Consider the following 24,636-nt stretch of genomic DNA (forward strand, 5'->3'; position numbering starts at 1 on the left):
ACAACTAGTCACGATGCACCTTTTCATTTCCTGTTTAATTTTGATTTAAAAAACAACTTATTTTAATAAAGGCCAGATATCTTTTGCAGTTCAAAAAATGCAGAGAATCGCCATCTATGATTTTAACCATTAGTCCATTACTAATTAAAATTAAATCAAGTGCGTGAACTTAAATAGAAAAGAAAAATTGTCTTTACTCTTTTTTTCTTAATTCATAATATTTATTTTGAATTAATTAATTAATTTCAATTGAGTAAAATTTAACAGCTTATAATATAGAGAAAAAGAAAATTGATATGTTTTATTATATTTAGTGTTGAAGTAAAAGAAGGTAGATGGTACATGGAGCATAATTTTACGAAATAACAAAAAAATCATTATCCATCCCAGATAACAATTTATTCTGTCAATTTTTTATGCGCATGATCATATAAAAATGAACTGTAGATAAAGGAAAATCATGGTTTCTGTAATTTTAATGATAAGACAAAACTCTTTACTAAAAAGAGTTTGTTCGACAAGTTGCAAAAATATGATTATTTGAAAGAATAAAAGTGGGATAATACGCAGTTTCCTTTGTAAACAACTTTTAAATGAATCCCACCAAATATGGCTATGTTATGTATTTCCATTTTTTTTTCTATAAAAACAATGTATTTCCATTTTTTGTACTCACTTGCGTATCAATTTCACTGAATAGGGTTGTTTAACTTAAAATTTATAAATATATATGATTATTTAATTAATTAATTAACAACTTTTTTCCCATAAATATTAAATAATGAGCTAGTAGCAATTTATTTTTTATATCCAAATTGTATTACAAAGGATGCAAGCAAACCCTGAAACCCATGTAGAGTTACCAATTCACAGGACAAGTGTACACACCACCAAGATTAATCTATATAGGCCAGGGGATATCTACAGCTACCAAAATAAAATAGAGCCTTTCTTTTCAGAGATTTAGAAACACGCCACTTTTAGGACCTGACACTATAATAAAATCGCAAGGTTCATTTCACACATAAGAGCCCAAAAAACTATATATTTTCTTCATTAGAGCCCAAAGAGACTGAATGGCACAGCTTGCCAAATCAGAATCAGCACGATTTTTCTTTAGCCATAAGATGGTAGCAACAAGGAGATGCGATCCCAAGTCGTCTAAACGCTCCACACGGTGTGGAGACATTGGCAATGCAAGAAATCCATCAAGCACAAATGGAACAATTACACAAGAAAATTGAGGATGACTTAGAGGTCTCAAGGTAAAATTATCACTGCCACATCTCTTTCTTTCTTTCTTGATCTTATTTTATTAAGTGTGTATTCTTTCTTTTGCGAATTTTTTTTCAGAGTTGATTTGACTTAACTTAACTGGTGTGTTTCCTCAAGCAAACGCCCTTTGTCCCAAAATTGTTTTTAATGTTTTGAGGCAATTTCTTTGTTTACATCAATGGGGGTTTCTTTAAACCATAGTTTTGGAATTTTCGTTTTAAATTGTTTGCCTTTTGGCTACATTGTTTGGTTTTGCATTGTCTGGTTCTTCTTTATTCAAGAACGCACGATCTTGTGCAAGAATAGGTATTAGGGTATATATAAACCCTAAAAGGTTGACCCTGACCATGAAAACAGAAAAACACTGATGCTACGATGAGATGAATTCTTTATTCATCGCTTGAAGAAGGATGCTATCTTTCAATGTTGTTAATGGTTGATGGCGATTCATAGCGGAAAGTCAAAAATCCGTCATAAAAATATGGCAGATACAGGGATTGGGATCTCTTAAGCTACACTTTCCAGATGTACCTGTCATGGCATTGACTGCCACTGCAACGCATGCAGTTCGTGAGGTAATCAGAATATCAAATCACCTTTAGATGGTTTTTATTTTTTAGGTCATCTTGAAGGCTTTAAGAATTCCCCATGCACTTGTTCTTGAAAGAAGCTTTGACCGACCAAATTTGAAATATGAAGTGATTGCTAAGACAAAGGAGCCAATAAAGCAGCTTGGACAGTTACTAATTGATCGCTTCAGGAATCAATGTGGAATTGTTTACTGCCTTTCAAAAAGTGAATGTGTTGAGCTCTCCAAATTATTGAATGAGAAATGCAAGATCAAAACAGTGTATTATCATTCTGGCTTGTCTGCCCACCAGAGAGTAGCCGTTAAAAAAAAATGGTAATGATGGAGAGGTCCATATTGTATGTGCAACTATTGCTTTTGGAATGTGGATAGACAAACCTGATGTTGTAAGTTGTGCTACATCTTAAAATTATAATAATGCTGTTATCATTCACAATTTCATGATCAACTTTGTTTAGGAATTTTACACTTCAAGAAAGAAATTTCATCCTTCTCTGTAGATAATTCCATGACTTGATAGTTGATACTTATTGATCACCAGTCTGCTGACTAAGAAATGCCTGGGACAACCTTTTTGTAAAGCCACATCATTACCAAAAACCTTCATCTCAACCTCTCTGAACTTTACACAGGAAGTTCTTTTCCAAGCCATTTTTTCTTGATTGGGTTAACTAAATTTCAAATAAAAATGATAATTCCTACAATTATTCAAATTCCTAGTGATCATCTTATAATCTTATTCTTATCCATCCTTCCCAAGTGCATAAGTTGGAAGTATAAACCTACTGCCTTGTAAACTTAAATGTAATATGTATACGTTAGTGCAGAACTTGCTTGGCTAGGGAAAATGTAGACACTTTCAAATATAGGGATCAGTTCTAACAGCAAGAAGTTCTTATTGGTATCCTAAATTTATAGATTTTGTTACTCAAATTTTCCTTTTTATTGTCATGTTTTCAGCGCTTTGTCATCCACAATACAATGTCAAAATCAATCGAAAGCTATTATCAAGAATCTGGAAGGGCTGGAAGAGATAATTTTTCTTCAGTTTGCATTGCTCTACACCAGAAGAAAGATTTTAGTAGAGTGATAAGAAATGGCCAAGGATATAAAAAGGAAAGTTTTAAGACAGCAATGGCTCACATCTATGTACTGTGAAATTAAGGTAATCAAGCTCCTTACATTTCAACATCTATTTGTTTTTTACTTTTTTCTCTCACATCTATGGTCAGTTTAATACCTTTGAAAATGGAGTTAAAAAGAATAATGTATGAGTTCTCGATATAAGTTTTCATATAAAAATCATCCATAAATTGTTCACCCGTGTTTTTAACGGTGTAACAAACTGGCGACTAGTGCAGAAAAGTGTTAATCCCCAAGACTTTTTATATTTTATCCTTGTTTGTATGGGTAGGCTGAATGCCGGAGACAAACTTTACTCAAACATTTTGGAGAATCTTTTGATAGAAGAGACTGCAAGTATGGATCTAGCCCCTGTGATAACTGTCTCAAGACTGTATTGTGAGTAGAGATTGGAATTTAACATTTAATTGTTTAAAAGTGGAGGAAAAAAAGCATAAATAGATGATAAAAGTTGGGTGGGATTCTGTTCTTGATATTTATGTCATGGCTTCAGACTTTAGACCAGGAACTGAATACAATGATGGAATTTCGAAGTTCTAATGGGTCTATAGGTTTATTCCTCAGGTTTCAGGTGCTGTTTATTTGGGAAGGAGGGGGTGTCGGATTGATAGTTACAGATAAATGTTATTCTGAAATAGTTTACATAACTAATTGCTATGTTACAATGGATTTTTCAGCAAAGTAGTGCTGTGGATTAAATCAGACGAGGAATCAAGAGATCAGTGTGGCAGACTAATTCGAGAAAGAAATTCAAAGCAAAGCAAAAGTTTGATGCTATGAAACCCTTTTTCTTGCTCTTGTACAGCAGCTACATTTGTTCCCCCTTTTTCTTTATTTATTCTGGTTACATGTGATCTTTTATGAGGTTTAGTTATTCTTTGTGTTAGAATTGTTTGGGGAAAATGTTAATTTTATCAGAATTTAGCTAGTTTCATGTATCCGTTTTCTAGATATCTGCCATATCCATAGCTAGCTTTGTATATTTTGAGTTTCTAACTTGAAAGGTAGCAAAACACAAGACATGATTTTTTGTAATAATTTACCCTTGGAAGTAATGTCATCTCTAAAGTAGATGGCATACATTCTATTTCATGCATTTTTATACTTTTCAATGTATGCAGGATTCTATAGTAGAATATTGTTAGCTTCAGTGCAATAATTTTGAGGAGGTCATTATTTGATGTTAGCATATATATACAAGTCAATTTTAAATGCATTGCCGCATCATGTTCAAGACTAAAAAAGACCATTCATTATTAAACAGGATGATTATCGTGACATTTATACATGATTTTCTTGTGATAGTTTCCTTTCCTTGCTTATAGCTTGTTTTATTGTTCTATGTTCAACTTCAATATATTGCCTATTTACTTTATATAGTGGCTATATTTAACTACCAACGGCTTCTTTCTTGTATGAAAAGTCCTATCCTCAAATTTATTATTTACAGGAAGTTCTTTTTCGTTCTGAAGTGAAGATTTTCGTAAAGAATTTCAAGAGTAGAATTCTGATGTAAAGTCAATGGGTGATGTATTTGTAGAATTTCATCCTAATTTAAACTATTTTATAAAAACTGACACACATATCCTTATTATATCATGATGTTGGTAGCACACATAGTTTTCATATATTTTTAGTTTAATTGTATTTTTTTACCATCAATTTTTTAATTTTTGACGAAATTTTATTCATAATTTTTTAATTTAACATGTTTTACCTAACTTTTTAGAATTTTGTGAATTTTATTCTGTCATCTATTCATTAATAAACACAAAAGTTGAGTGTAAAACTTGTCTAAAAGATTAGGGATAAAATTCACTAAAAATTAAAATATTGGGATAAAATTTGTCAAAAATAATGAGTTATCGGTAAAAAGTTTAATTATGTTAGTAGTAAAATATCATAGGATAAAATTTACAAGATTCTTAAAAGTTGAGGGTAAAATACATCAAATTAAAAAATTAGGATGAAATTCACCCAAAATTAAAAAGTTAGATTTAAAAGGTGTAATTAAACCTATATTTTTTAACGAAAAAATATCTATCAATTATAATTTCATATTATACAAAAAAATAAGTTTTAAAAAATTCATTAATTAATGCATAAAAATATACAATATTTGATGGGGTGTGATTATGGAAATATAACTTAAAACTCATTTAAAATAGTTGAGTTTAATTTTAAAACTTAGTTTTTACCTTGTCAATAAAACAGTTTATTTCAAAAAAGTTTCATAATATTATACAAATAATTTTTTTTTTAACTATTACAATGATCTCTATTGTCATGAAAGTATCTACTTGTCTCTATAAACACTAAAAATATACTTATGCACAAAAAAATTATTGGAGAATTTTAATTAAGTCCTTGTATTTATTAAGTTTTTAATTAAATCCCTAAACTTTTAATTTTTTTTAATTGAGTTCTTGAACAAACACATTTTTAAATCTTTTTAATCGAGTCCGCGAATACATTTTGTTAGAGCCTCCTTGATCTTATTGAAAATTTACAAATACTAATTTATAATACAGGTGACTACTCAATACTCAAGTTTAACTATTAAAAATTAATTCTTTTACAAAACCCTAATAAAAATATGGTAGAACCTAATTAAAAAAAAATGTAAGTTAAAGGACTTAATTACAATGGGTCGTTTACTCTGGCTTCAGGTGTTGTTTTTTTGGGAAGGAGGTGGTGTCGGATTGATAGTTACAAATGAATATGTTATTCTAAAACAGTTTACATAATTAATTACTATGTTACAATGGATTTTTCAGCAAACTAGTGCTGAGGATTGAATCAAACGAGGGAATCAAGAGATCAGAGCGGCAGACTAATTCAAGAAAGAAACCCAAAGCAAAGCAAAAGAAGAACAAACAAATGTTTGATGCTATGAAACCCAAGAAATCTCCGTCAGCTTTCTTCCCCTTTTTTCTTTATTTATGCTGGTTACATGTAATCTTTTATGAGGTGTTAGCTAATCTTTGTGTTTCTCATGTGTTAGAATTGTTTGTGGAAAATTGTTTGTGTTTCTAGATATCTGCCATATCCATCTCTAGCTTTGTATATTCTGAGTTTCTGAGATATTAAGCTCTCTTGGAAGGTAGCAAAATATTAGCGGTTCTTTATTAGAATGAACAAACTGTGACTGATGTTATATGCTTACTTTCTTTAGCCATCTGACTGATCCTTGTAATAATTTGCCTTTGGAGGTAATGTCATCTCAAAAGCAGATGAGATTCATTTCATTCTATTTAATGCAATTTTACTTTTCAATATATGCAGGATTTGATAGTAGAATATATTTAGCTTTAGAGGCATAATGTTGAGGAGGTGATTATTTGATGTTAGCATATATACAAGTCAATTTTGAATGAATCACCACATCATGTTCAAGAGAAAAAAAAAAAAAAAAACCACTCATCTAAACATGATTTTCTTGTGATAATTTCCTTTCAATGCTTCTAGCTTTTTTTATTGTTCTATGATCAACTTCAATATACTGCTATTTACTTTATAGTTTATATGTAGCACTGCCACTGAACCTTGCATAGTGGCCATAATTTAACAACCAACTGCTTCTTTCTTATATGGAAAGTCTTATCTTCAAAATTATTAGGTTTACTGGAAGTTCTTTTTCTTTCTTAAGGAAGGATCTTCATAAAGAATTTCAAGAGCAGAATCCAGATATAAAGTCAATGTATGATGTATGTGTAGAATCTATTCTATTAGTATTTCTTCTAATTTATTTTATATTTTTAATTGCTCAAGAATTTCAAGATTGTTCCATAATTGATCATTTACAAATTTTAAATTTCTTAAAAGCCAATGCAACATAAAAGTTACTCATCAATTTTTAAATTTTGCCTGTTTTAAGAGTTAGTGAGAAGTTTTTATACTTCTCTTTTTTTTTTTTTTGGGAAACTAGCAGCTCTATCATTATCATTTGAAAATTAATATAATTCTTTTTTGTTTTATTCTTCCCTTTGTTCATTCAGATTGGCAAGGCGTGTGGAGAGAAGTGGAAAACAATGACCTTTGAGGTTAGTTTTCTTTTGCAGCCTCTCCTTGCGTCCTCTAATTAGAATTTTGGGGTGAACTCAGCTTTAATGCATAATTAGATTAATTAGATTAAGATACTATGGTACAGACTATATATCTTCAATTGGGTACATGAAATTTAGCTCTGTTCTTCAGTTTTAGAAAAATGGTATTCAGAATTGATCACAAAAAAAAAAACACGAAATCACCTTTAGCTTCTTGCATTGTTAAATGGCGGTGCCATGGCAAAATGGCACAGCAGATTTTATGGTAGATAACATCGATGAAACTTTGGTCTTTAATCGATCTGAATGGCATCATGTAATCCATGTAGCTGACCTCATCTATTAGGACAACAGGACAAGGCTTTGTTGCTGTTGTTGCAAGGATGAGATTGTGTGGGGTTTTATAGAGCCTTGGGTTCCCCAACTACAACACCTACATTTGCTTATCTTCATCCAAATCAATATAGAACTAGTCTTTGAAGTTTGTTTTATAGAGCCTTGGGTATCCGTTGTTGTTGAAGGAGTTAAGTTTTCCAGAGTGGACCATGGCACGGTCTGGTTTCCAGCAAGGAAAGCTAAACACAATCTGTTTGGCGCCCTTGAAAGTTTGCAAGCCCGATCCGAGGTTGTTGAAGGAATTCGTAGTTGTTAAAGGACTCTACAGTTCCAGAGAACTGGACAACGGGATTTGCGGTGCGGTGGGGATTATTGGGGACCGAATTGGTGCTGCTCGTTACAGAAGAATGTTGTTGCGAAGAAGAAGGGTTGGGAATAATATCAGAGTTGTTGGTTGTGCTGCTTCGTACGCTTGTCATTGCTTCCATTTTCCATGTTGCTTAATTAATTTCTTGGTTCATATTCAACTTGTAGGGATTTGGCTTTTTGATTTTTCCTTTCTTGTTATGGATCCAAGAGAAACCAGACTATGTATGAGTGAATGTGAGTTTTAGCTCGAAATACGAGACTACCAGGAAAGCAACTACAAAGTGACTGATTTTTCTCTTAATGTATATACAACTCCAAACAAAACAGAATAAGTTATGTTTTCTCATATCCAATTGACTTGATTGTTAAAGTCTTTTTTACAAGTATTTTTCTCATCACCCAGTTAGTAGATAAGAGATTTCGCTTGGTCATAGTAATTTTAACTCGATCACAACTCAGTTAGAATATTTGGCGCCCACCATGGGAGAGAGAAATTTTTTCCTTCGACCATAAGATGGTAACAACAAGGAGATGCGATTCCATGTTGTCTACACGCTCCACCCGGGTAGACATTAGCAATGCAGGAAATAAGAGGACAGATGAAACAATTACGCAAGAAAATTAAGGTTTATTTAAAGGTCTCGAGGTAAAAGCACGAAGCGGACATGCGATGGTTAAGGGAGGAGAATGTGAACCTCAAAGCAAGGCTTTGTTATCCATCATCCACCTCCACCACCACCAACCCCACCACACTATCCATCCTTTCAAGCACCTACACATGCGGAAACCAGGAACCAAAAAAATCATACTTAGTTGTCCTCCTACGGTAATCAGGAGGAAACCTCAATCCACTCCAGACTTAAGTCCCTCAATATCCACAATGATGTCATTCACTTGTACCCGTTTGTTGATGGCATCATGGACATACCTCTACCCATAACTTGAAAGTCGTTGAATATTTAAAGATATGATGGTACATAAGATCCCCATGATCATGCACGATGATCAGAGATTTCGTTCGGCCACAACTCAGTTGGAACTTAACCGAAACTCAATCACAAATCAATCGAAACTCAACCAAAACTTAGTCAAAACTCAACCTCAACTCAACTAGAACTTGATCACAACACAACTGAAACACACTTTTTCCATTTACAGTACTCAAATACGAGAATTTATTTAAAAAGATGGAAACTACTTATGTAATGATATATAAATAAATCATAGTGGAGAAAAACAATGATGTCTACTGTCTAGGACAGAACGGGAGAATGTGAGAGGAATTAAAGGTTATTCCTTGTTAGTGGATTGAGTCACAAAACTGACATAAGCATGAAACAATAAACAGTTATTGTCAAGAATCAACATATGAGTACATATGTTGCACAAATAACTTGACTTCTCGTTGGCACTTGAACACTTATTGACTCAATTGTGTCGATTTAAATCAAGTCATAATAGCACAATAACAAAAAGACGAGTCACCAATTTCTTTTAAATTATTGGAAATCGCATTCTATTGTATCTGATCACTTTTAAACTACTTTTTTTTTTTTTTTATCTCAACTGTCACACTTCGTACTAATAATAGAGCACAACATGTTAGGTGTGACAGACTAGAAGAAGAAAATCTTGAACCAAAGATCACTCAAGCTTTTTTATTTTATTTAAAATAAGTTATATTGTTAGACTTTTTGTAGAAATATAAGATTTTTTTGTCCATACATTTAGTTTTTTTGGCTTAATTAATAAAAATTAATAGTAACTTTTTTATTGACAAACCTAAAGTTGTTTGAATTATAATTATTTTAAAATTAAATAAAACTGATCGATTTGATTGGAAATCAGTTTGATTTCTAGTTTGTTTACTCAATAAAACTTGTTGTTGAGAATCAGTCAAAAAATCCCCAAATCTAGTACAAACCAGTGTGGGCATATTAAAAAATATTTTAAAAATAAAAATAAAAAGATATTTAGCTCAATCCTAGGCTGATCCTAGGGAATTGAACATGTCTTGATTACTTGATTTAAACCTTAACTTTACAATAAAAACTTACTAATAAAATGAATAAAATTTAATGGAGTTAGGATCTTATTAAGTGCTAAAATCATTTGAGAGAATTTTTTCCTAGATGTATATTGTGAAAAAATATGATTCATCATCGTGTCTTAATACAATTAAATACTTAAAATTTCCATCTACTTTTTATTACTATAAACATTACAATAAATATTATATTTTTTTATTTTACTTTATTTTTATCTATATAACAAACATTTTAAATAGTAAATAATAAAAAAGTGCTTATTACTACTATAAATCTCTTTCTTCAATTAAAATTTATCAAATATAACTGAATTACTAATTTGATTAAAATAAGTAATTTTAAATGGAATTCACTTAAATAGCCGCTTAACGTTAGCGACAGCCTTTATAACACACCGTCTTTTTAAACTCTTGACTGGACTACGATAAAGGTGAGTCTAGTCAATTTCTTTTTAAACTCTGCGATGCTAAATTTAGCAGTGTCACTCACCTGAATTTCTCTTTTTTGTGATCTTTGGGGCCTTTATCAATGCCACATCTCTTTCTTTCTCTCTTGATCTTATTTTGTGATCTTTGGGGCCTTTATCAATGCCACACCTAAATTTAGCAATGTCACTCACCTGAAATTAAGTGTGTATTCTTTCTTTTGCGAATTTTTTTTCAGAGTTGATTTGACGTAACTGGTGTGTTTCCTCAAGCAAACGCCCTTTGTCCCAAAATCGTGTTTAATGTTTTGAGGCAATTTCTTTGTTTGCTACATCAATGGGGTTTCTTTAAACAATAGTTTTGGAATTTTCGTTTTAAATTGTTTGCCTATTGGCTACATTGTTTGGTTTTACATTGTCTGGTTCTTCTTTATTCAAGAACGCATCATCTTGTACAAGATTTGCACGAACTCAGAGCGAGAGCAACAGGAGGAATTGTCTACTTTCCGCAACCAGATATGTTCTGAAGGGTAATCCCTAGGACCTGGAAAACTCACTTAGCAAGTCTTGCTTCAGTTAAAAACGGATAGTATATCTTTTTCCTAATCTGGTATTCTTGCTAGGGTTAAAAACAGATAGTATATCTTTTGATTTTGTTTCCGGCAATGCAAGAAATCGATCAAGCACAAATGGAACAATTACACAAGAAAATTGAGGATGACTTAGAGGTCTCAAGGTAAAATTATCACTGCCACATCTCTTTCTTTCTTTCTTGATCTTATTTTGTTAAGTGTGTATTTTTTCTTTTGCGAATTTTTTTTCAGAGTTGATTTGACTTAACTTAACTGGTGTGTTTCCTCAAGCAAACGCCCTTTGTCCCAAAATTGTTTTTAATGTTTTGAGGCAATTTCTTTGTTTACATCAATGGGGGTTTCTTTAAACCATAGTTTTGGAAATTTCGTTTTAAATTGTTTGCCTTTTGGCTACATTGTTTGGTTCTTCTTTATTCAAGAACGCACGATCTTGTGCAAGAATAGGTATTAGGGTATATATAAACCCTAAAAGGTTGACCCTGACCATGAAAACATAAAAACACTGATGCTACGATGAGATGAATTCTTAATTATCATAAAACAAACTATTTGAGTTGTCACTTAATCCAGTTGCAAGTTGAATTTATTTTTCAACATCAGAAAAAAAAGATGGTGTTTTTTTTATGCTCATCGATCCTAAATTGAATGATCTTTTTGAGTTTAACTTTAATGTGACTAAAAGATCCTAAATTGAATGGTGTTTTTTAGTTTAACCTTAATGTGACTGAAAGATGACTTTCTTTTGTATTCAATATTGGGAAAATACATGATACTTATTTAAGCTTAATGACCCTTATTCACATTATATGCTTGAGTTGTTACTTAATGTGGGTGCAAGATAAATTTTATATTCATTAGTTTGTCTGAATTACATATTCATCATCGGAAAAAAAATGCTATTTTGAGGCTTAATGGCCCAAAATAAATGGTATGCTTAAGTCCCTTAGTTTGTCTGAATTACATATTCATCATCGGAAAATTCAATACTGACTTAGTTTTTATGTCATTTATAAAAATATATAATTTAGTGATTAATGGCGAATGGCAAAACACTGTGGAAGGTCAAAATTCCGCCATATAAACACGCCATTGTGCCGCCATGGCGGGCTTTCCTTCATAAATTTCCTGAGGCGGTTGGCAAAAAGTCCGTCCCGCCATTCTGCCATGGCGCTGCCTTGGCCGGTATTTAACAGCATTGACATTCACCGAATCATGTTGAACACTAAAAAAGGCCATTCATCTTTAATTGTTGTGACATTTAAACATGATTTTCTTGTGATAGTTTCCTTTCCTTGCTTCTGGCTTGATTTATTGTTCCATGTTCAACTTCAATATACTGCTATTTACTTTACATGTAGCACTGCCAATGAATCTTTCATTGTGGCTATATTTAAAAGCCAACTGCATCTTTCTTATATGGAAAGTCTTATCTTCAAATTTATTATGTTTACTGTAAGTTCTTTTTCATTCTTAAGGGAGAATTTTGATAAAGAATTTCAAGAGCAGAATTTAGGTGTAAAGTCAAGGTGTGATGTTTGTGTAGAATCCATTTTATTATAATTTCTTCTAATTTATTTTATACTTTTAATTGCTCAAGAAGAAGGATTGTTGCACAACTAATCATTTACAAATTATAAATTTCTTAAAAGCCAATACAAACTTAAGCATCAATTTTTTAAATTTGCCTGTTGTTTTAAGAGTTAGTGAGAAGTTTTTATACCTCTCTTCTTTTGTGAAACTATCAGCTCTATTATTATCATTTGCAAATTAATATAATTTATTTATTTTTTTGTTTTATTCCGCCCTTTGTTCATTCAGATTGGCAAGCATCTGGAAAGAAGTGGATATCAATGACTAATGAGGTTAGTTTTCTTTTGTAGCCTTTCCTTTTTTATTATTATTATGATTGTGATGTCTGATGGCTGAAAACTGAGTAAATTAAGCATGTGAGGAAGAACATTTTTGTCATATTTGAAGCAGTTGGAATTAATTGTAACTACTTTTTCATTTCTAAGCTGAGATACTAATAATGGTAACTGATATATTTACTGATATACAGGTACTCATCCCTTTATTTCTCATTTTCTTCCTTTTAGCATATAGATGTAATACCGAAGTAGCAGAACTGTGTCCTCTGATTAGAATTCTGGGGTGAACTGAGATTTAATGCAGAATTAGATTAAGATACTATGGTTCAGACTATAGTATTAAATTATCTTATTGGGTACATGAAATTTAGCTTTGTTCTTCTGTTTTAGAAAAATGGTATACTCAGAATTGATCACCAAAAAAGATATATATGTAATTATCTTCAGTTTCTTGCATTGTTAAATCACGGCGGATTTTATGGTAGATAACATCGATGAAACTTTGGTCTTTAAACAATCTGGATGACATCCATGTAGCTGACCTCATCTAGTGGGATAAAGTTTTGTTGTTCTTGTTGGAAGGACAAGATAGTGTGGGGTTTTATAGAGCCTTGGACTCCCTCAACTACAAAAACTACCTTTTGTGGTGTGTTTCTCCTAAAGTTTTTATTAGCGGCCATGCTCATTTGCTGATGTTCATTCAAAATCAATATAGAACTAGTTTTTGAAGTTTGTTTCCTGTTTGATTACTTGGCAAAATGGAGCATGAAGTTTGCATATAGTTTATTCGTTTAGGTCTTAGCAAATAGAAAAAATATTTTGGCCGAGTTCTAAGTTAACAGCACTTGTATCTGACAGGAGAAGGTTAAATACTATGATATAGCCTCAGAAAAACGTATAGAATTTGATAGAGCAATGGCAAAATTTAACAATAAAATGGTAAGCAATCACTCATTTTCCTTGCTATTGAGTTGTCTCTTATTTGCCCGGTTATGGAATATTCAATTTATTTTCTGCTGCTTGGCAGGAAAGTGAGGGAGTTTGACGAAATTGGTGGGTAAAGCCTCCTTATTTTTCTGTATTCATTTTTTCTTATGATTCTGCCGTCATTTTCTCTGGGTTGCATATTGCAAGTGTTTGTATTGTTTCAAATGCTGGGAAGCTTAGGGTGGTTCTTTGAGAATACTCTATTTCTTTTGATGGAGTTTTGCATCCATTGAGAAATTGGAATTTAACATTTAATTGTTCAAAAGTGGAGGGAAAAAGGGTAAATAGATGATAAAAGTTGGGTGGGATTCTGTTCTTGATATTTATGTGATGGCTTTAGACTATAGACTAGGAACTGAATAATGGGTCTATAGGTTTATTCCCCAGGCTTCAGGTGCTGTTTTTCTTTGGGGAGGGGGGGGGGGGGGGGGTGGTATCGGATTGATAGTTACAGATAAATGTTATTCTGAAATAGTTTACATAACTAATTGCTATGTTACAATGGATTTTTCAGCAAACTAGTGTTGTGGATTAAATCAAATGAGGAATCAAGAGATCAGTGCGGCAGACTAATTCGAGAAAGAAACTCAAAGCAAATCAAAGAAGAACCAGCAAAAGTTTGTTGATGCTATGAAACCAAAGAAATCTCTTGCGGCCTTCTTCTTGTTCCCCCTTTTTCTTTATTTATTCTGGTTACATGTGATCTTTTATGAGGTGTGTGATCTTTTATGAGGTGTTAGCTTTAGAGCAATAATGTTAAGGAGGTCATTATTTGAGGTTAGCATATATAGAAGTCAATTTTGAATGCATTGCCGCATCATGTTCAAGACTAAAAAAGACCATTCATTTTTAAACAGGATGAATATTGTGACATTTAAACATGATTTTCTTGAGATAGTTTCCTTTCCTTGCTTATAGCTTGTTTTATTGTTCTATGTTCAACTTCAATATACTGCCTATTTACTTTATATGTAGTACTGCCACACCTTGCATAGATAGTGGCTATATTTAACAACCAACTGATTCTTTCTTATATGAAAAATCTTATCTTCAAATTTATTATTACAGGAAGTTCTTTCTCCTTCTTAAGGGAGGATTTTCGTAAAGAATTTCAAGAATAGAATCTTGATGTAAAGTCAATGGGTGATGTATTTGTAGAATCCATTTTTACTATATCACACGTATATTAATTTAAATTATTCTATAGAAACTGAGACACATATCATTGTTATATCACATGATGTTGATAGCAAGCATATTTTTCATAGACTTTAAGTTTAATTATATTTTTCATATTTGAAGTTATATTAATAGTAAAATATCAAGGATAAAATTTACAATTTTTTTAAAAGTTGAGGGTAAAATACGTTAAATTAAAAAGTCTAGATAAAATTTGTCAAAAATTAAACAAATAGGGATAAAAAATATAATTAAACTTATATTTTTGAAAAAAAAATCTATCAATATAAGTATAATTTCATATTATACAAACAAAAAAGTTTAAAAAAATTATAATTAATTAATGCATAAAAATATGCAATATTTGATGGGGTGTGATTATTCGAATATAACTTTTGTTTAAAACATTGTTGAAATATAACTTAAAACTCATTTAAAATAGTTGAGCTTAATTTGTCAAACTTAGTTTTTACTAGGTCAATAAAAAAGTTTCTTTCAAAAAGTTTCATAAAATTATACAAATATTTTTTTTAACTATTACAGTAATCTCTATAATCATGAAAGTCTACTTGTCTCTACAAACACTAAAAATGTACTTATGTAAAAAAAAACAATATTAGAGAATTTTAATTAAGTTCTTGTATTTATTAAGTTTTTAATTAGATCCCAAACTTTTAAATCTTTTTAATTGAATTCTTGAATACATTTATGGAAAATTTATAAATAATAATTTATAAACCAGGTCACTAGGTCACTACTCAGTACTCAAGTTTAACTATTGAAAATTAATTAATTATTTTACGAAACCCTGATAAAAATATGGTAGAACCTAATTAAAAATATATATATAAGTTAAAAGGACTTAATTACAAACTTTAAAATATATGAATTTAGGGTAACTTACTTTGATTTTAGTTTTAGTATTTTAGTTTGGGTGAAATTGCAGGACCCTGTGTAGTGTGTAGTCTCCAGACAAACATGGCGAAAAAGGCAAAAGGGTCTCACTCTGCTTCTTCTGCCTCTGCATCTTCCCGGTACCCATTTCTCTTCACTTCCCCTTTCTTTCTCAATCTCCGTTCCTTACTCTTTTCTGTTTCACTTTCTCTGTGCTCCCCTATGGAACCCAGAAAAGGAATTGTCAAATAACAGAATAAAGTTTTGATTTTTTGTATATTTTTCTAAAAATTCTATGTCCGTGTGATTTCTCTCATTTGTGTTTTAGTTACTTGAAGTTTTATTGTCACTATACTTTGGATAAGTTTTGCTCCCTTTGCTATTCAGCGTGTAGTTGCTAAGGGGGGAAGTTTCTGTGAAAAAAGAGACAATTGTGATTCTGTCTTCATTTTTTATGTGTTGCATTTTGGAAGTGTTTGTCTTTTTCAAATGCTCGGAAACTGAAGGTGGTCGTTTGAGAATACTTTTATTTCTTTTGATGGAGTTTTTCCCTTGAGACACTGGAATTCAACATTTAATTGTTCAAAAGTTGAGTGGCATTCTGTTTTTTATATTGATGTTACGGCTTCAGACTTTAGAACAGAAACTGAGTACAGTGATGGCATTTCGAAGTTCTAATGGGTCTATAGGTTTACTCTGGCCTTAGGTGTTGTTTTTTTGGGAAGGAGGTGGTGTCGGATTGATAGTTACAGATAAATATGTTATTCTGAAACAGTTTACATAATTAATTGCTATGTTACAATGGATGTTTCAGCAAACTAGTGCTGAGGATTAAATCAAACGAGGGAATCAAGAGATCAGTGCGGCAGACTAATTCAAGAAAGAAACCCAAAGCAAAGCAAAAGAAGAACAAACAAATGTTTGATGCTATGAAACCCAAGAAACCTCCGACAGCTTTCTTCTACTTCTTGTACAGCTACTTCTGTTCCCCCTTTTTTCTTTATTTATTCTGGTTACATGTAATCTTTTATGAGGTGTTAGCTATTCTTTGTGTTTCTCATGTTTTAGGAAAATTTGTGGAAAATGTTAATTTTATCACAATTTAGCTAGTTTCATGTATGTGATTTCTAGATATCTGTCATATCCATTGCTAGCTTTGTATATTCTGAGTTTCTGAGATATTAATCTCTCTTGAAAGGTAGCAAAATATTAGTGGTTCATTATTAGAATGAACAAACTGTGACTGATGTTATATGCTTACTTTCTTTTGCCATCTGGCTGATCCTTGTAATAATTTACCTTTGAAGGTAATGTCATCTCAAAAGCAGATGGGATTCATTCTATTTAGTGCATTTTTACTTTTCAAGGTATGCAGGATTTGATAGTAGAATATATTTAGCTTTAGAGGAATAATGTTGAGGAGGTGATTATTTGATGGTAGCATATATACAAGTCAATTTTGAATGAATCACCACATCATGTTCAAGAGAGAAAAAAAGACCATTCATCTAAACATGATTTTCTTGTGATAGTTTCCTTTCCTTGCTTCTAGCTTGTTTTATTGTTCTATGATCAACTTCAATATACTGCTATTTACTTTATAGTTTATATGTAGCACTGCCACTGAACCTTGCATAGTAGCCATATTTAACAACCAACTGCTTCTTTCTTATATGGAAAGTCTTATCTTCAAAATTATTATGTTTACTAGAAGTTCTTTTTCTTTCTTAAGGGAGGATTTTCGTAAAGAATTTCAAGAGCAGAATCCAGATGTAAAGTCAATGCGTGATGTATGTGTAGAATCCATTCTATTAGTATTTCTTCTAATTTATTTAATATTTTTAATTGCTTAAGAATTTCAAGATTGTTGCACAACTGATCATTTACAAATTTTAAATTTCTTAAAAGCCAATAACATAAAAGTTACACATCAATTTTCAAATTTTGCCTGTTTTAAGAGTTAGCGAGAAGTTTTTATAATTCTCTTTTTTTTTTAAACTAGCAGCTCTATCATTATCATTTGGAAATTAATAAAATTAACATAATTCTTTTTTGTTTTATTCAACCCTTTGCTCATTCAGATTGGCAAGGCATGTGGAGAGAAGTGGAAAACAATGACTTATGAGGTTAGTTTTCTTTTGCAGCCTCTCCTTTTGTAATGCAGAAGTAGCAGAACTGCGTCCTCTGATTAGAATTCTGGGGTGAACTCAGCTTTAATGCAGAATTAGATTAAGATAGTATGGTACAGACTATAATATTCAATTATATTATTGGGTACATGAAATTTAGCTCTGTTCTTCAGTTTTAGAAAAAATGGTATTCAGAATTGATCACCAAAAAAAAAAAACATGAAATCATCTTTAGCTTCTTGCATTGTTAAATGGCGGTGCCATGGCAGAATGGCGCAGCTGATTTTATGGTAGATGACATCGATTAAACTTTGGTCTTTAATTGATCTGAATAACATCATGTAATCCATGTAGTTGACCTCATCTAGTGGGACAAAGCTTTGTTGTTGGAAGGATGAGATAGCATGGGGTTTTATAGAGCCTTAGGTTCCCCGACTACAACACCTACTACAACTACATTTGTTGATCTTCATTCCAAATCAATATAGATGCGGAAATAGGTTTTATTTTCCCTTGAATTTGTGAATATAGGGAAATCAGGGGAATTGATCTCCCTATAAATGCAAATTCTAAATATGGTAAAGACATAAATGACAGCTAATAATTATGTACATAAAATCCTAATGAGTTGTACAAACAGAATATGTGATTCTGCGTTGATTTTCAACAATAGAACTAGTCTTTGAAGTTTGTTTCCTGTTTGATTACTTGGCAAAATGGAGTATCAAGTTTGCATATATTGTATTCGTTTATGTCTGAGCAAAAAGAAAAAATCATTTTGGCGGAGTTCTATATTAACAACACTTGTATCTGACAGGAGAAGGTTCAATACTATGATATAGCAACAAAAAAACGTGAAGAATTTGATAACGCAATGGCTGAATTTAATAAGAAAATGGTAATCAATCTGTCATTTTCCTGTTTAGTGAGCTGACTCTTATTTGCTCAGTTATGGAATATACAATTTATTTTCTGCTGCTTGGCAGGAAAATGGCGAGTTTGACGAAACTGATGATGAATCAGAGTTTGATGAGTAAAGCCCCCTTATTTTTCTTGCTAGGTTGGATCTGTATTAGTTGAAACTAGTTGTACATTCAGTTCTTGTCAGCTCCTTTCTGTCCTTGTTGATAATTATCATTTCTGTGTGTCATTTGTAAAGTATATTAGTTGTATTAAGATGGTTAAAATGGCAATCTGGGCATATATGTTGAGATATTGAATCCTTAGTTAAACGCTAAGTAGAAAGAAAGCATAACTCTTGCACTTCATTGATTCATCTATATGTAACAAAATTTCCTTGTGTCAACCTCGTACTTAGAGATACCTCCAAAATATTATATTTTTGTTTTTATTATGCAATAGCTCTCTGCGGTAATGTTGGAGTATAATTTAAACTTGTTCTTGAAATACATCAAATATAATCTCTTAAACTCAAATCCATAAAATATAACTTTATTGGCCTAACGCTTCGTTTGTGAGAGAAAACAAAACCTAGTAGAGATGATGAATTTGCACGTGACAAAAGCATTGGTATGTATTTATTGACCTTTCTAAATGGTACTGACTGCAAAAATAAAACAAGGGCATCACGAATTTGGCGAAAGAACAACGAACAATACATAGCTTCACTAAACTGATCAACTCCACCCATTAACGAAGCAAAATTCCAAATAGGTCACTATTTCTTTTAATTTAACATCCACACAGGAACACAAATATTTGGATCAGTTCTTAATATTCTTTGCATGTTTAATTCACTACCTACACCTCCTTCATCTGTTTCTTGCAACATAACCTACTGTCTTTGAGTTTCCACTTCATGTGCAGTGGATATCTGAAATGGTGTCTGCAATGAATTAGCAATGCTTCTGACCTCAGCAATCATAGCAACCACATCATTAAGTCTATTAACTGCAGAGCCTACACCCTGTGATTTGGAAACAATGATCAATAACTTGCCACCAGATTGGTAGAATATTACATAGCTATGGTAAGGTTTATCAGTTTATGATTGCTATAAAATTAGATTGGTAAGAAATTCAACAAAAATCCATACCACACCAGCAGCTCCAGCTGTTATAGCCATCGGTACTGTGACAGTGCTTAACCCCGAAGAGCACATGACAGGGATCTTAACAGCGCGTGATATAGAATACGCTGCTGCTAAAGTTGGCGTTGCCTGCAATGACCAGTGATTAGAAATTTGATAGTTTAACAAAGGATTTGTCATAATCAACTATCATTTACCAATGCAACAATCCGTATGAATGTAAAGAAACATTAATTTTTAATTGCTTTAAGGGCTGAAAATGTAGCTTCAGTATGAAGTTTGTGGGGGAAAGAGAAAGGGCCAATAGCTTATCAAGTTTTGGAGTTCTGACACATACAAGAGCGAATGCAGAACATTAAATAATTTTTAAGACTCTAATATGTTGATTTATGTTGTGTAATGTCATTGAGGCACTCAATCATATTATGTAGGTAATAGGAAAAAGACATTCATAAGTGAATCAAACATATTTTTCTGGTTACCTTCTCAATCAAACCCATAACACCAGATTGTGTGGGATTAGAACATTTTCCTCCCTCAGTTTGAATGATATCTACACCTTCTTGTTCCAATGACTCTGCAAGCTTGACCTGTTAAGTATGTAGATTTATTTATATGCCCAAGTAAATATTGATAGTATTGACATAATCGTGCACTCTGAAATAATCAAAATGCTGCTTGTAACCTGATCAGGGAGGCTTAGTGTGTGAGGAACAGTAACAGACAAGACTACAGATGGAAGTATCCTCCTTGTCTCCTTTGTTAGACCTAGAATCTGCAAAGAAGGATAAATCATTAAAAAAAAATCAAGTGCAAGCATCTATTTATGTCTGACATTAAATTTAGTTATAAAATGGGAATTGACACTACTTAAGAGTTAGCAAGAGAAATTCAGATGGAACTATTTCTGAGAGGGAGACAGAGAAACCAGAAAAAGGCCAAACATTGTGACTACTACATACAAAATATTTTATTAACTTGTATACAAAAATGAAAAAGAAAGAATAAGTTGACTAGATGTAAATACTTTATAAATGCCTTGCTCTACTCTCTCTAACTGCTGTCTGCTAATTATCTCCAAATACTTTATATCTCTATTCTTTACCGTTCAACAAATATAATAGTATATCTATATTATATAGATAACCAAATATTTTTAAAATATATATATTGTGATATGTATTAGCATCTGACCCTCACAACCCCTTCCTCGCTTCTCTACCTTTTCCCTGCTGCACTGACACTAATACACCGACATGCACATACATATATAAATTATATATATTCTTGTTCCTTAAGTTTTAGTGGCTATCATAATCACTTTGTTTATTATGAAGCAATCAAACAAGAAATTTGTGCTCTGGGTGAATTTTTTTTTACTTTTTGTCTAGTTGGAGAGTTCAAATCCAACTTTCGGTCAAATATGTGTGGGGTTGACAAACATCACAAATTCGAGATTAATAATGAAATGCACTCTTTACCTTCTCTGGAGTGAAAATTATTCCCTTCTCGTAGAATGAATCATAGTTTCCAATCTCAACCTGTCGATGCCATTAATCATGTCAAGAAAAAATCTCACAAGGTCCATTTTAATATCTAAATATCTAACTTTCGTTTTGGAGTATGAGAATAGGCAAGAGGGTCAAACCATTAGTGCTCCTGCTTCAACTGCAGCTGGAAATGTTGCAGGATCTACAGAAGAAACACAAACCTGAAAGAAGGATCAATCCTAAATGGTTGAAGGAGGAAAGGATCAAAAGATTCAAAGCATCAAATTAATCTCCTGACTATACTTGCATCTGTCAAAAAGGAGTTAAAATGCATTGTTCCATCAAATAATGTGGGTACTTTAGCATATTCTTAATTTGGTCCCTATGCATGTAGCACATTCTTAATTGTTATAGGGACCAAATTAAGAAAGCATTACACCTATAGGGACCAATACGCTAAATAGATAGGAACTAAATTAAGAATGTACTATATGTAAAAGGATCAAATTAAGAATGTACTATATGTATAGGGATCAAGCTAGACTTTGGATCTTCGTTACTTGCTTCAATTACTTTGATAAAGTCTAGCTAACATTGATTCTTCAGCAATTAAAGATACATACAAGTATAGTAATATACATGTTCAAAAGCAACTTAGTAAATGATTAAGACATCCAATGATTATAATAAACTTTATGCCAAGGTAATTTCCAAATACCCTTTGCTCAGTCATGTCCACAACCATATAATCAAAGTGGCTAAGACGTCTATAAGAAGGTATGAATTTACCGGACAAGAAGTTAAGTCAATGGCCAGCTTTACCAACTCAGGGTCACATGCTATATCCACGAGAGTTGCTCCACCCTGTTAGCCCAAAGGATTAGAAAACATACTCATTGACATTAGTATGTTAGTTTATATTGAAATGTGAAATATTTTACAGAGGAAATCAAGAAGTTACTATCTACAACTGATTTCTTATTAAAAATTTATGCAGAGGCAGTTGTCCTAACTCCAAATTCTAAAATTCAAGAGTCAGCACCGAGGAGAATAATTCATATGCATTGGGTTATCCTATCCATACGTTAGCTATCAGATACAAAACCAATGCATGGGTTCTAGATCTTATTTTTCCTTGGATGAATCGTGTATAACCTACAAAACTAAAGAAACAGAGAAAAAATAACAAGAGAGAAGTAAAAAAACCTTGTCTGCAGCAGTGACAACCGAGGCAACATTGTCTTTATTGAAATTCTGCAAGCCTGAGATAATCTTCAAAAGAAGCCAAATGTTTGTTAGCATGCATAAAACATACTGAAAGCTTACACGCACAAGATTTTAATGAACGAATTCAACCCCATATTTGACCAAACTCCCTTGCAATAAATTGTATATATTTCAATGCAACTCCTTGATTAAAGCTAATCTCTTTTTTTTCTCAAAAATCTAAATTTTCAGCTGATCCTTGAAAATTTTTTCACCATCATACATGCATGCTGAATTGCTGAGCACAATGAACATCAAACAAACCAGCCAAAGACACTATACACATGGAAAGGAAAAAAAAAACTACATTTAGGTGAAGAAAACCAAACCAACAAAACGACAAGATAGAAGAGAAAGTTGTAAATGGATTTTTGCTTTAGTTACATTTATTACCTTGAGAGCTCGTCGTTCGTTGAAATGCTTCAAGACATCTTCTCTGGTGGATGAGAGAATGGCTTTGGTAGTAAAGCATGTTCTTCTTTTCAAGGGTAGAGAACATGGCCTAGAAGTTGCATCTGCACCCAGAAGAGGGTTGAGGTTTGGCTTTAGAGTGGTGTGATGAGAATAAGAAGAAGAAGAAAGTGGTGTGCATGTTAAGGAATACATGTTTGTCTATTGTCTGATGCAGATGTTATCTATGGGAAGCAAGGTTGTAGTGAAGAGCAGAACACAACAGATAAGATTGCTGCTCTTGTAGCTTTATTTAAACTGTCATGTTCGTCAGGTATTTGGTCTATTGGTATTCATAATTTCATATTCCTATTTTTTTTAGATTTAATTCCTTATGAGTCCCTCTAGTTACAAAATTTTTACTTTTAACTGTATTTAAAAACATCAAATTTTAATTACTTTTTGCCTAATTATTGTGTACATGTGTTAGTTACCATCTTCAATCTTTACAAGAAAAGGAATGTATTTATCTTATTAATGTATAGTATTTATTATAAAATAATTAAAAATACTTTGGTAAAAAAAACTAATATAAAAGACAATTTTAAAAAATTACTATATTTGAAAAAAAGAATCTTATATTTAAAAATAAAGATGATAAAGTTTAATAATTTTATTTTATTATTAGTCAAACATAATACAATTTAATGATGTGACATTTAAATAATAATGTAACAAGGTGAAAAACATTACCGTTTAATATATATATATATATATATATATATATATATATATATATATATATATGTTAACATAACATTAAGCATGCAAATTTTATTTTTTACTATCATATCAACACATAACCAATGTAACATTGATATATATCAATTGGTATGTTAGTCCGTAAGTGTCACATTAATAATTTTTATCAAAAAAAGTTATCACAAACTAATGGTATATAGACGAAATTGTTAAATTTTAAAAATACATGAATTAAATATACAATAAAATTTTATGACGAACCAAAATTATAATTATAAAATTATAAGTACTAAAATTATTTAAGTCTTAATTGTTATAAGATAAATAATCAAATTTGTTTGTTAAAGTTTGAAACATTGATAAATTAATTCCTGCAACATAAATAAATTTAACTTTAGGTCCTGATCGTAAAAAAGTGTTTTCACATTGGAAATTTGAAAAATACTGAAACAGAAGCTGATCTCACATTTTCTTTTTTTCATCCAAATAATATCACTCATAAATGATGTTTCCAGGATGGTGTCACTGACAACAAAATCCTTTTTGGGTTGAATCGGCCAACGACACGACTCTGCTTTTGACTTTTGTGGGGAAGGTTTTTCCGGATCGATCGTGTTATAGTGCATCATTTTTTTGCCATTCGTCATTATATAGATTTTAGTACTTCAAAGCGAGGAATTTATTTTAAAAATTAATATTGCATTTTAATCGTTACGAGAATATTCAGATATGATAGATTTTATTAAAATCAGGATTAGTCAGTTTCCAGTTCTACTCATCATGTAATATTAACCGATT

General features: G+C 31.6%; 3 protein-coding genes and 1 pseudogene across 13 annotated transcripts; 2 read left to right on the forward strand and 2 right to left on the reverse strand.

Annotated features, from left to right (window-relative positions):
• The first annotated feature begins 866 nt into the window (after positions 1 to 866).
• Positions 867 to 14,593, forward strand: LOC114421473 (high mobility group B protein 4-like). 11 transcript variants are annotated; one of them, XR_003668537.1, is made up of 13 exons: positions 867 to 1,850; positions 1,975 to 2,250; positions 2,825 to 3,029; positions 3,279 to 3,385; positions 5,785 to 5,919; positions 6,627 to 6,714; positions 7,006 to 7,050; positions 10,670 to 10,760; positions 10,903 to 10,966; positions 12,642 to 12,685; positions 13,550 to 13,630; positions 13,719 to 13,744; positions 14,193 to 14,593. XR_003668537.1 is itself a non-coding variant. In XM_028387400.1 (10 exons), exons 2-9 carry the CDS (start codon positions 2,961 to 2,963, stop codon positions 12,679 to 12,681), a joined length of 639 nt encoding a protein of 212 aa, XP_028243201.1. In that variant the 5' UTR covers positions 867 to 2,250; positions 2,825 to 2,960; the 3' UTR covers positions 12,682 to 12,685; positions 14,193 to 14,593. The 11 variants fall into 11 exon arrangements, 1 of the variants encoding a protein (XP_028243201.1); XR_003668536.1 differs by having other exon boundaries at positions 934 to 1,265; positions 1,633 to 2,250; XR_003668540.1 differs by having other exon boundaries at positions 867 to 2,250; positions 10,854 to 10,966.
• On the reverse strand, positions 7,412 to 8,015 carry LOC114421475 (annotated as a pseudogene).
• Positions 14,594 to 15,803: 1,210 nt separating the features above from the next.
• LOC114421474 (high mobility group B protein 14-like) lies at positions 15,804 to 19,186 on the forward strand. Its single transcript, XM_028387402.1, has 6 exons — positions 15,804 to 15,891; positions 16,566 to 16,721; positions 17,484 to 17,541; positions 17,833 to 17,877; positions 18,698 to 18,778; positions 18,867 to 19,186. The coding sequence occupies exons 1-6, from the start codon at positions 15,836 to 15,838 to the stop codon at positions 18,915 to 18,917; spliced, it is 447 nt and encodes a 148-aa protein (XP_028243203.1). The 5' UTR covers positions 15,804 to 15,835; the 3' UTR covers positions 18,918 to 19,186.
• A 202-nt stretch (positions 19,187 to 19,388) lies between these two features.
• Positions 19,389 to 23,384, reverse strand: LOC114421472 (uncharacterized protein ycf23-like). The gene is made up of 9 exons (XM_028387399.1): positions 23,080 to 23,384; positions 22,627 to 22,692; positions 22,210 to 22,284; positions 21,579 to 21,641; positions 21,412 to 21,471; positions 20,616 to 20,705; positions 20,413 to 20,520; positions 19,937 to 20,059; positions 19,389 to 19,807 (listed from the first exon to the last, which is right to left on the reverse strand). Exons 1-9 carry the CDS (start codon positions 23,290 to 23,292, stop codon positions 19,676 to 19,678), a joined length of 930 nt encoding a protein of 309 aa, XP_028243200.1. The 5' UTR covers positions 23,293 to 23,384; the 3' UTR covers positions 19,389 to 19,675.
• Positions 23,385 to 24,636: the final 1,252 nt, after the last annotated feature.

Source organism: Glycine soja, chromosome 8 (genome assembly GCF_004193775.1).
Source record: "Glycine soja cultivar W05 chromosome 8, ASM419377v2, whole genome shotgun sequence".
NCBI classification, from domain to species: Eukaryota; Viridiplantae; Streptophyta; class Magnoliopsida; order Fabales; family Fabaceae; genus Glycine; species Glycine soja.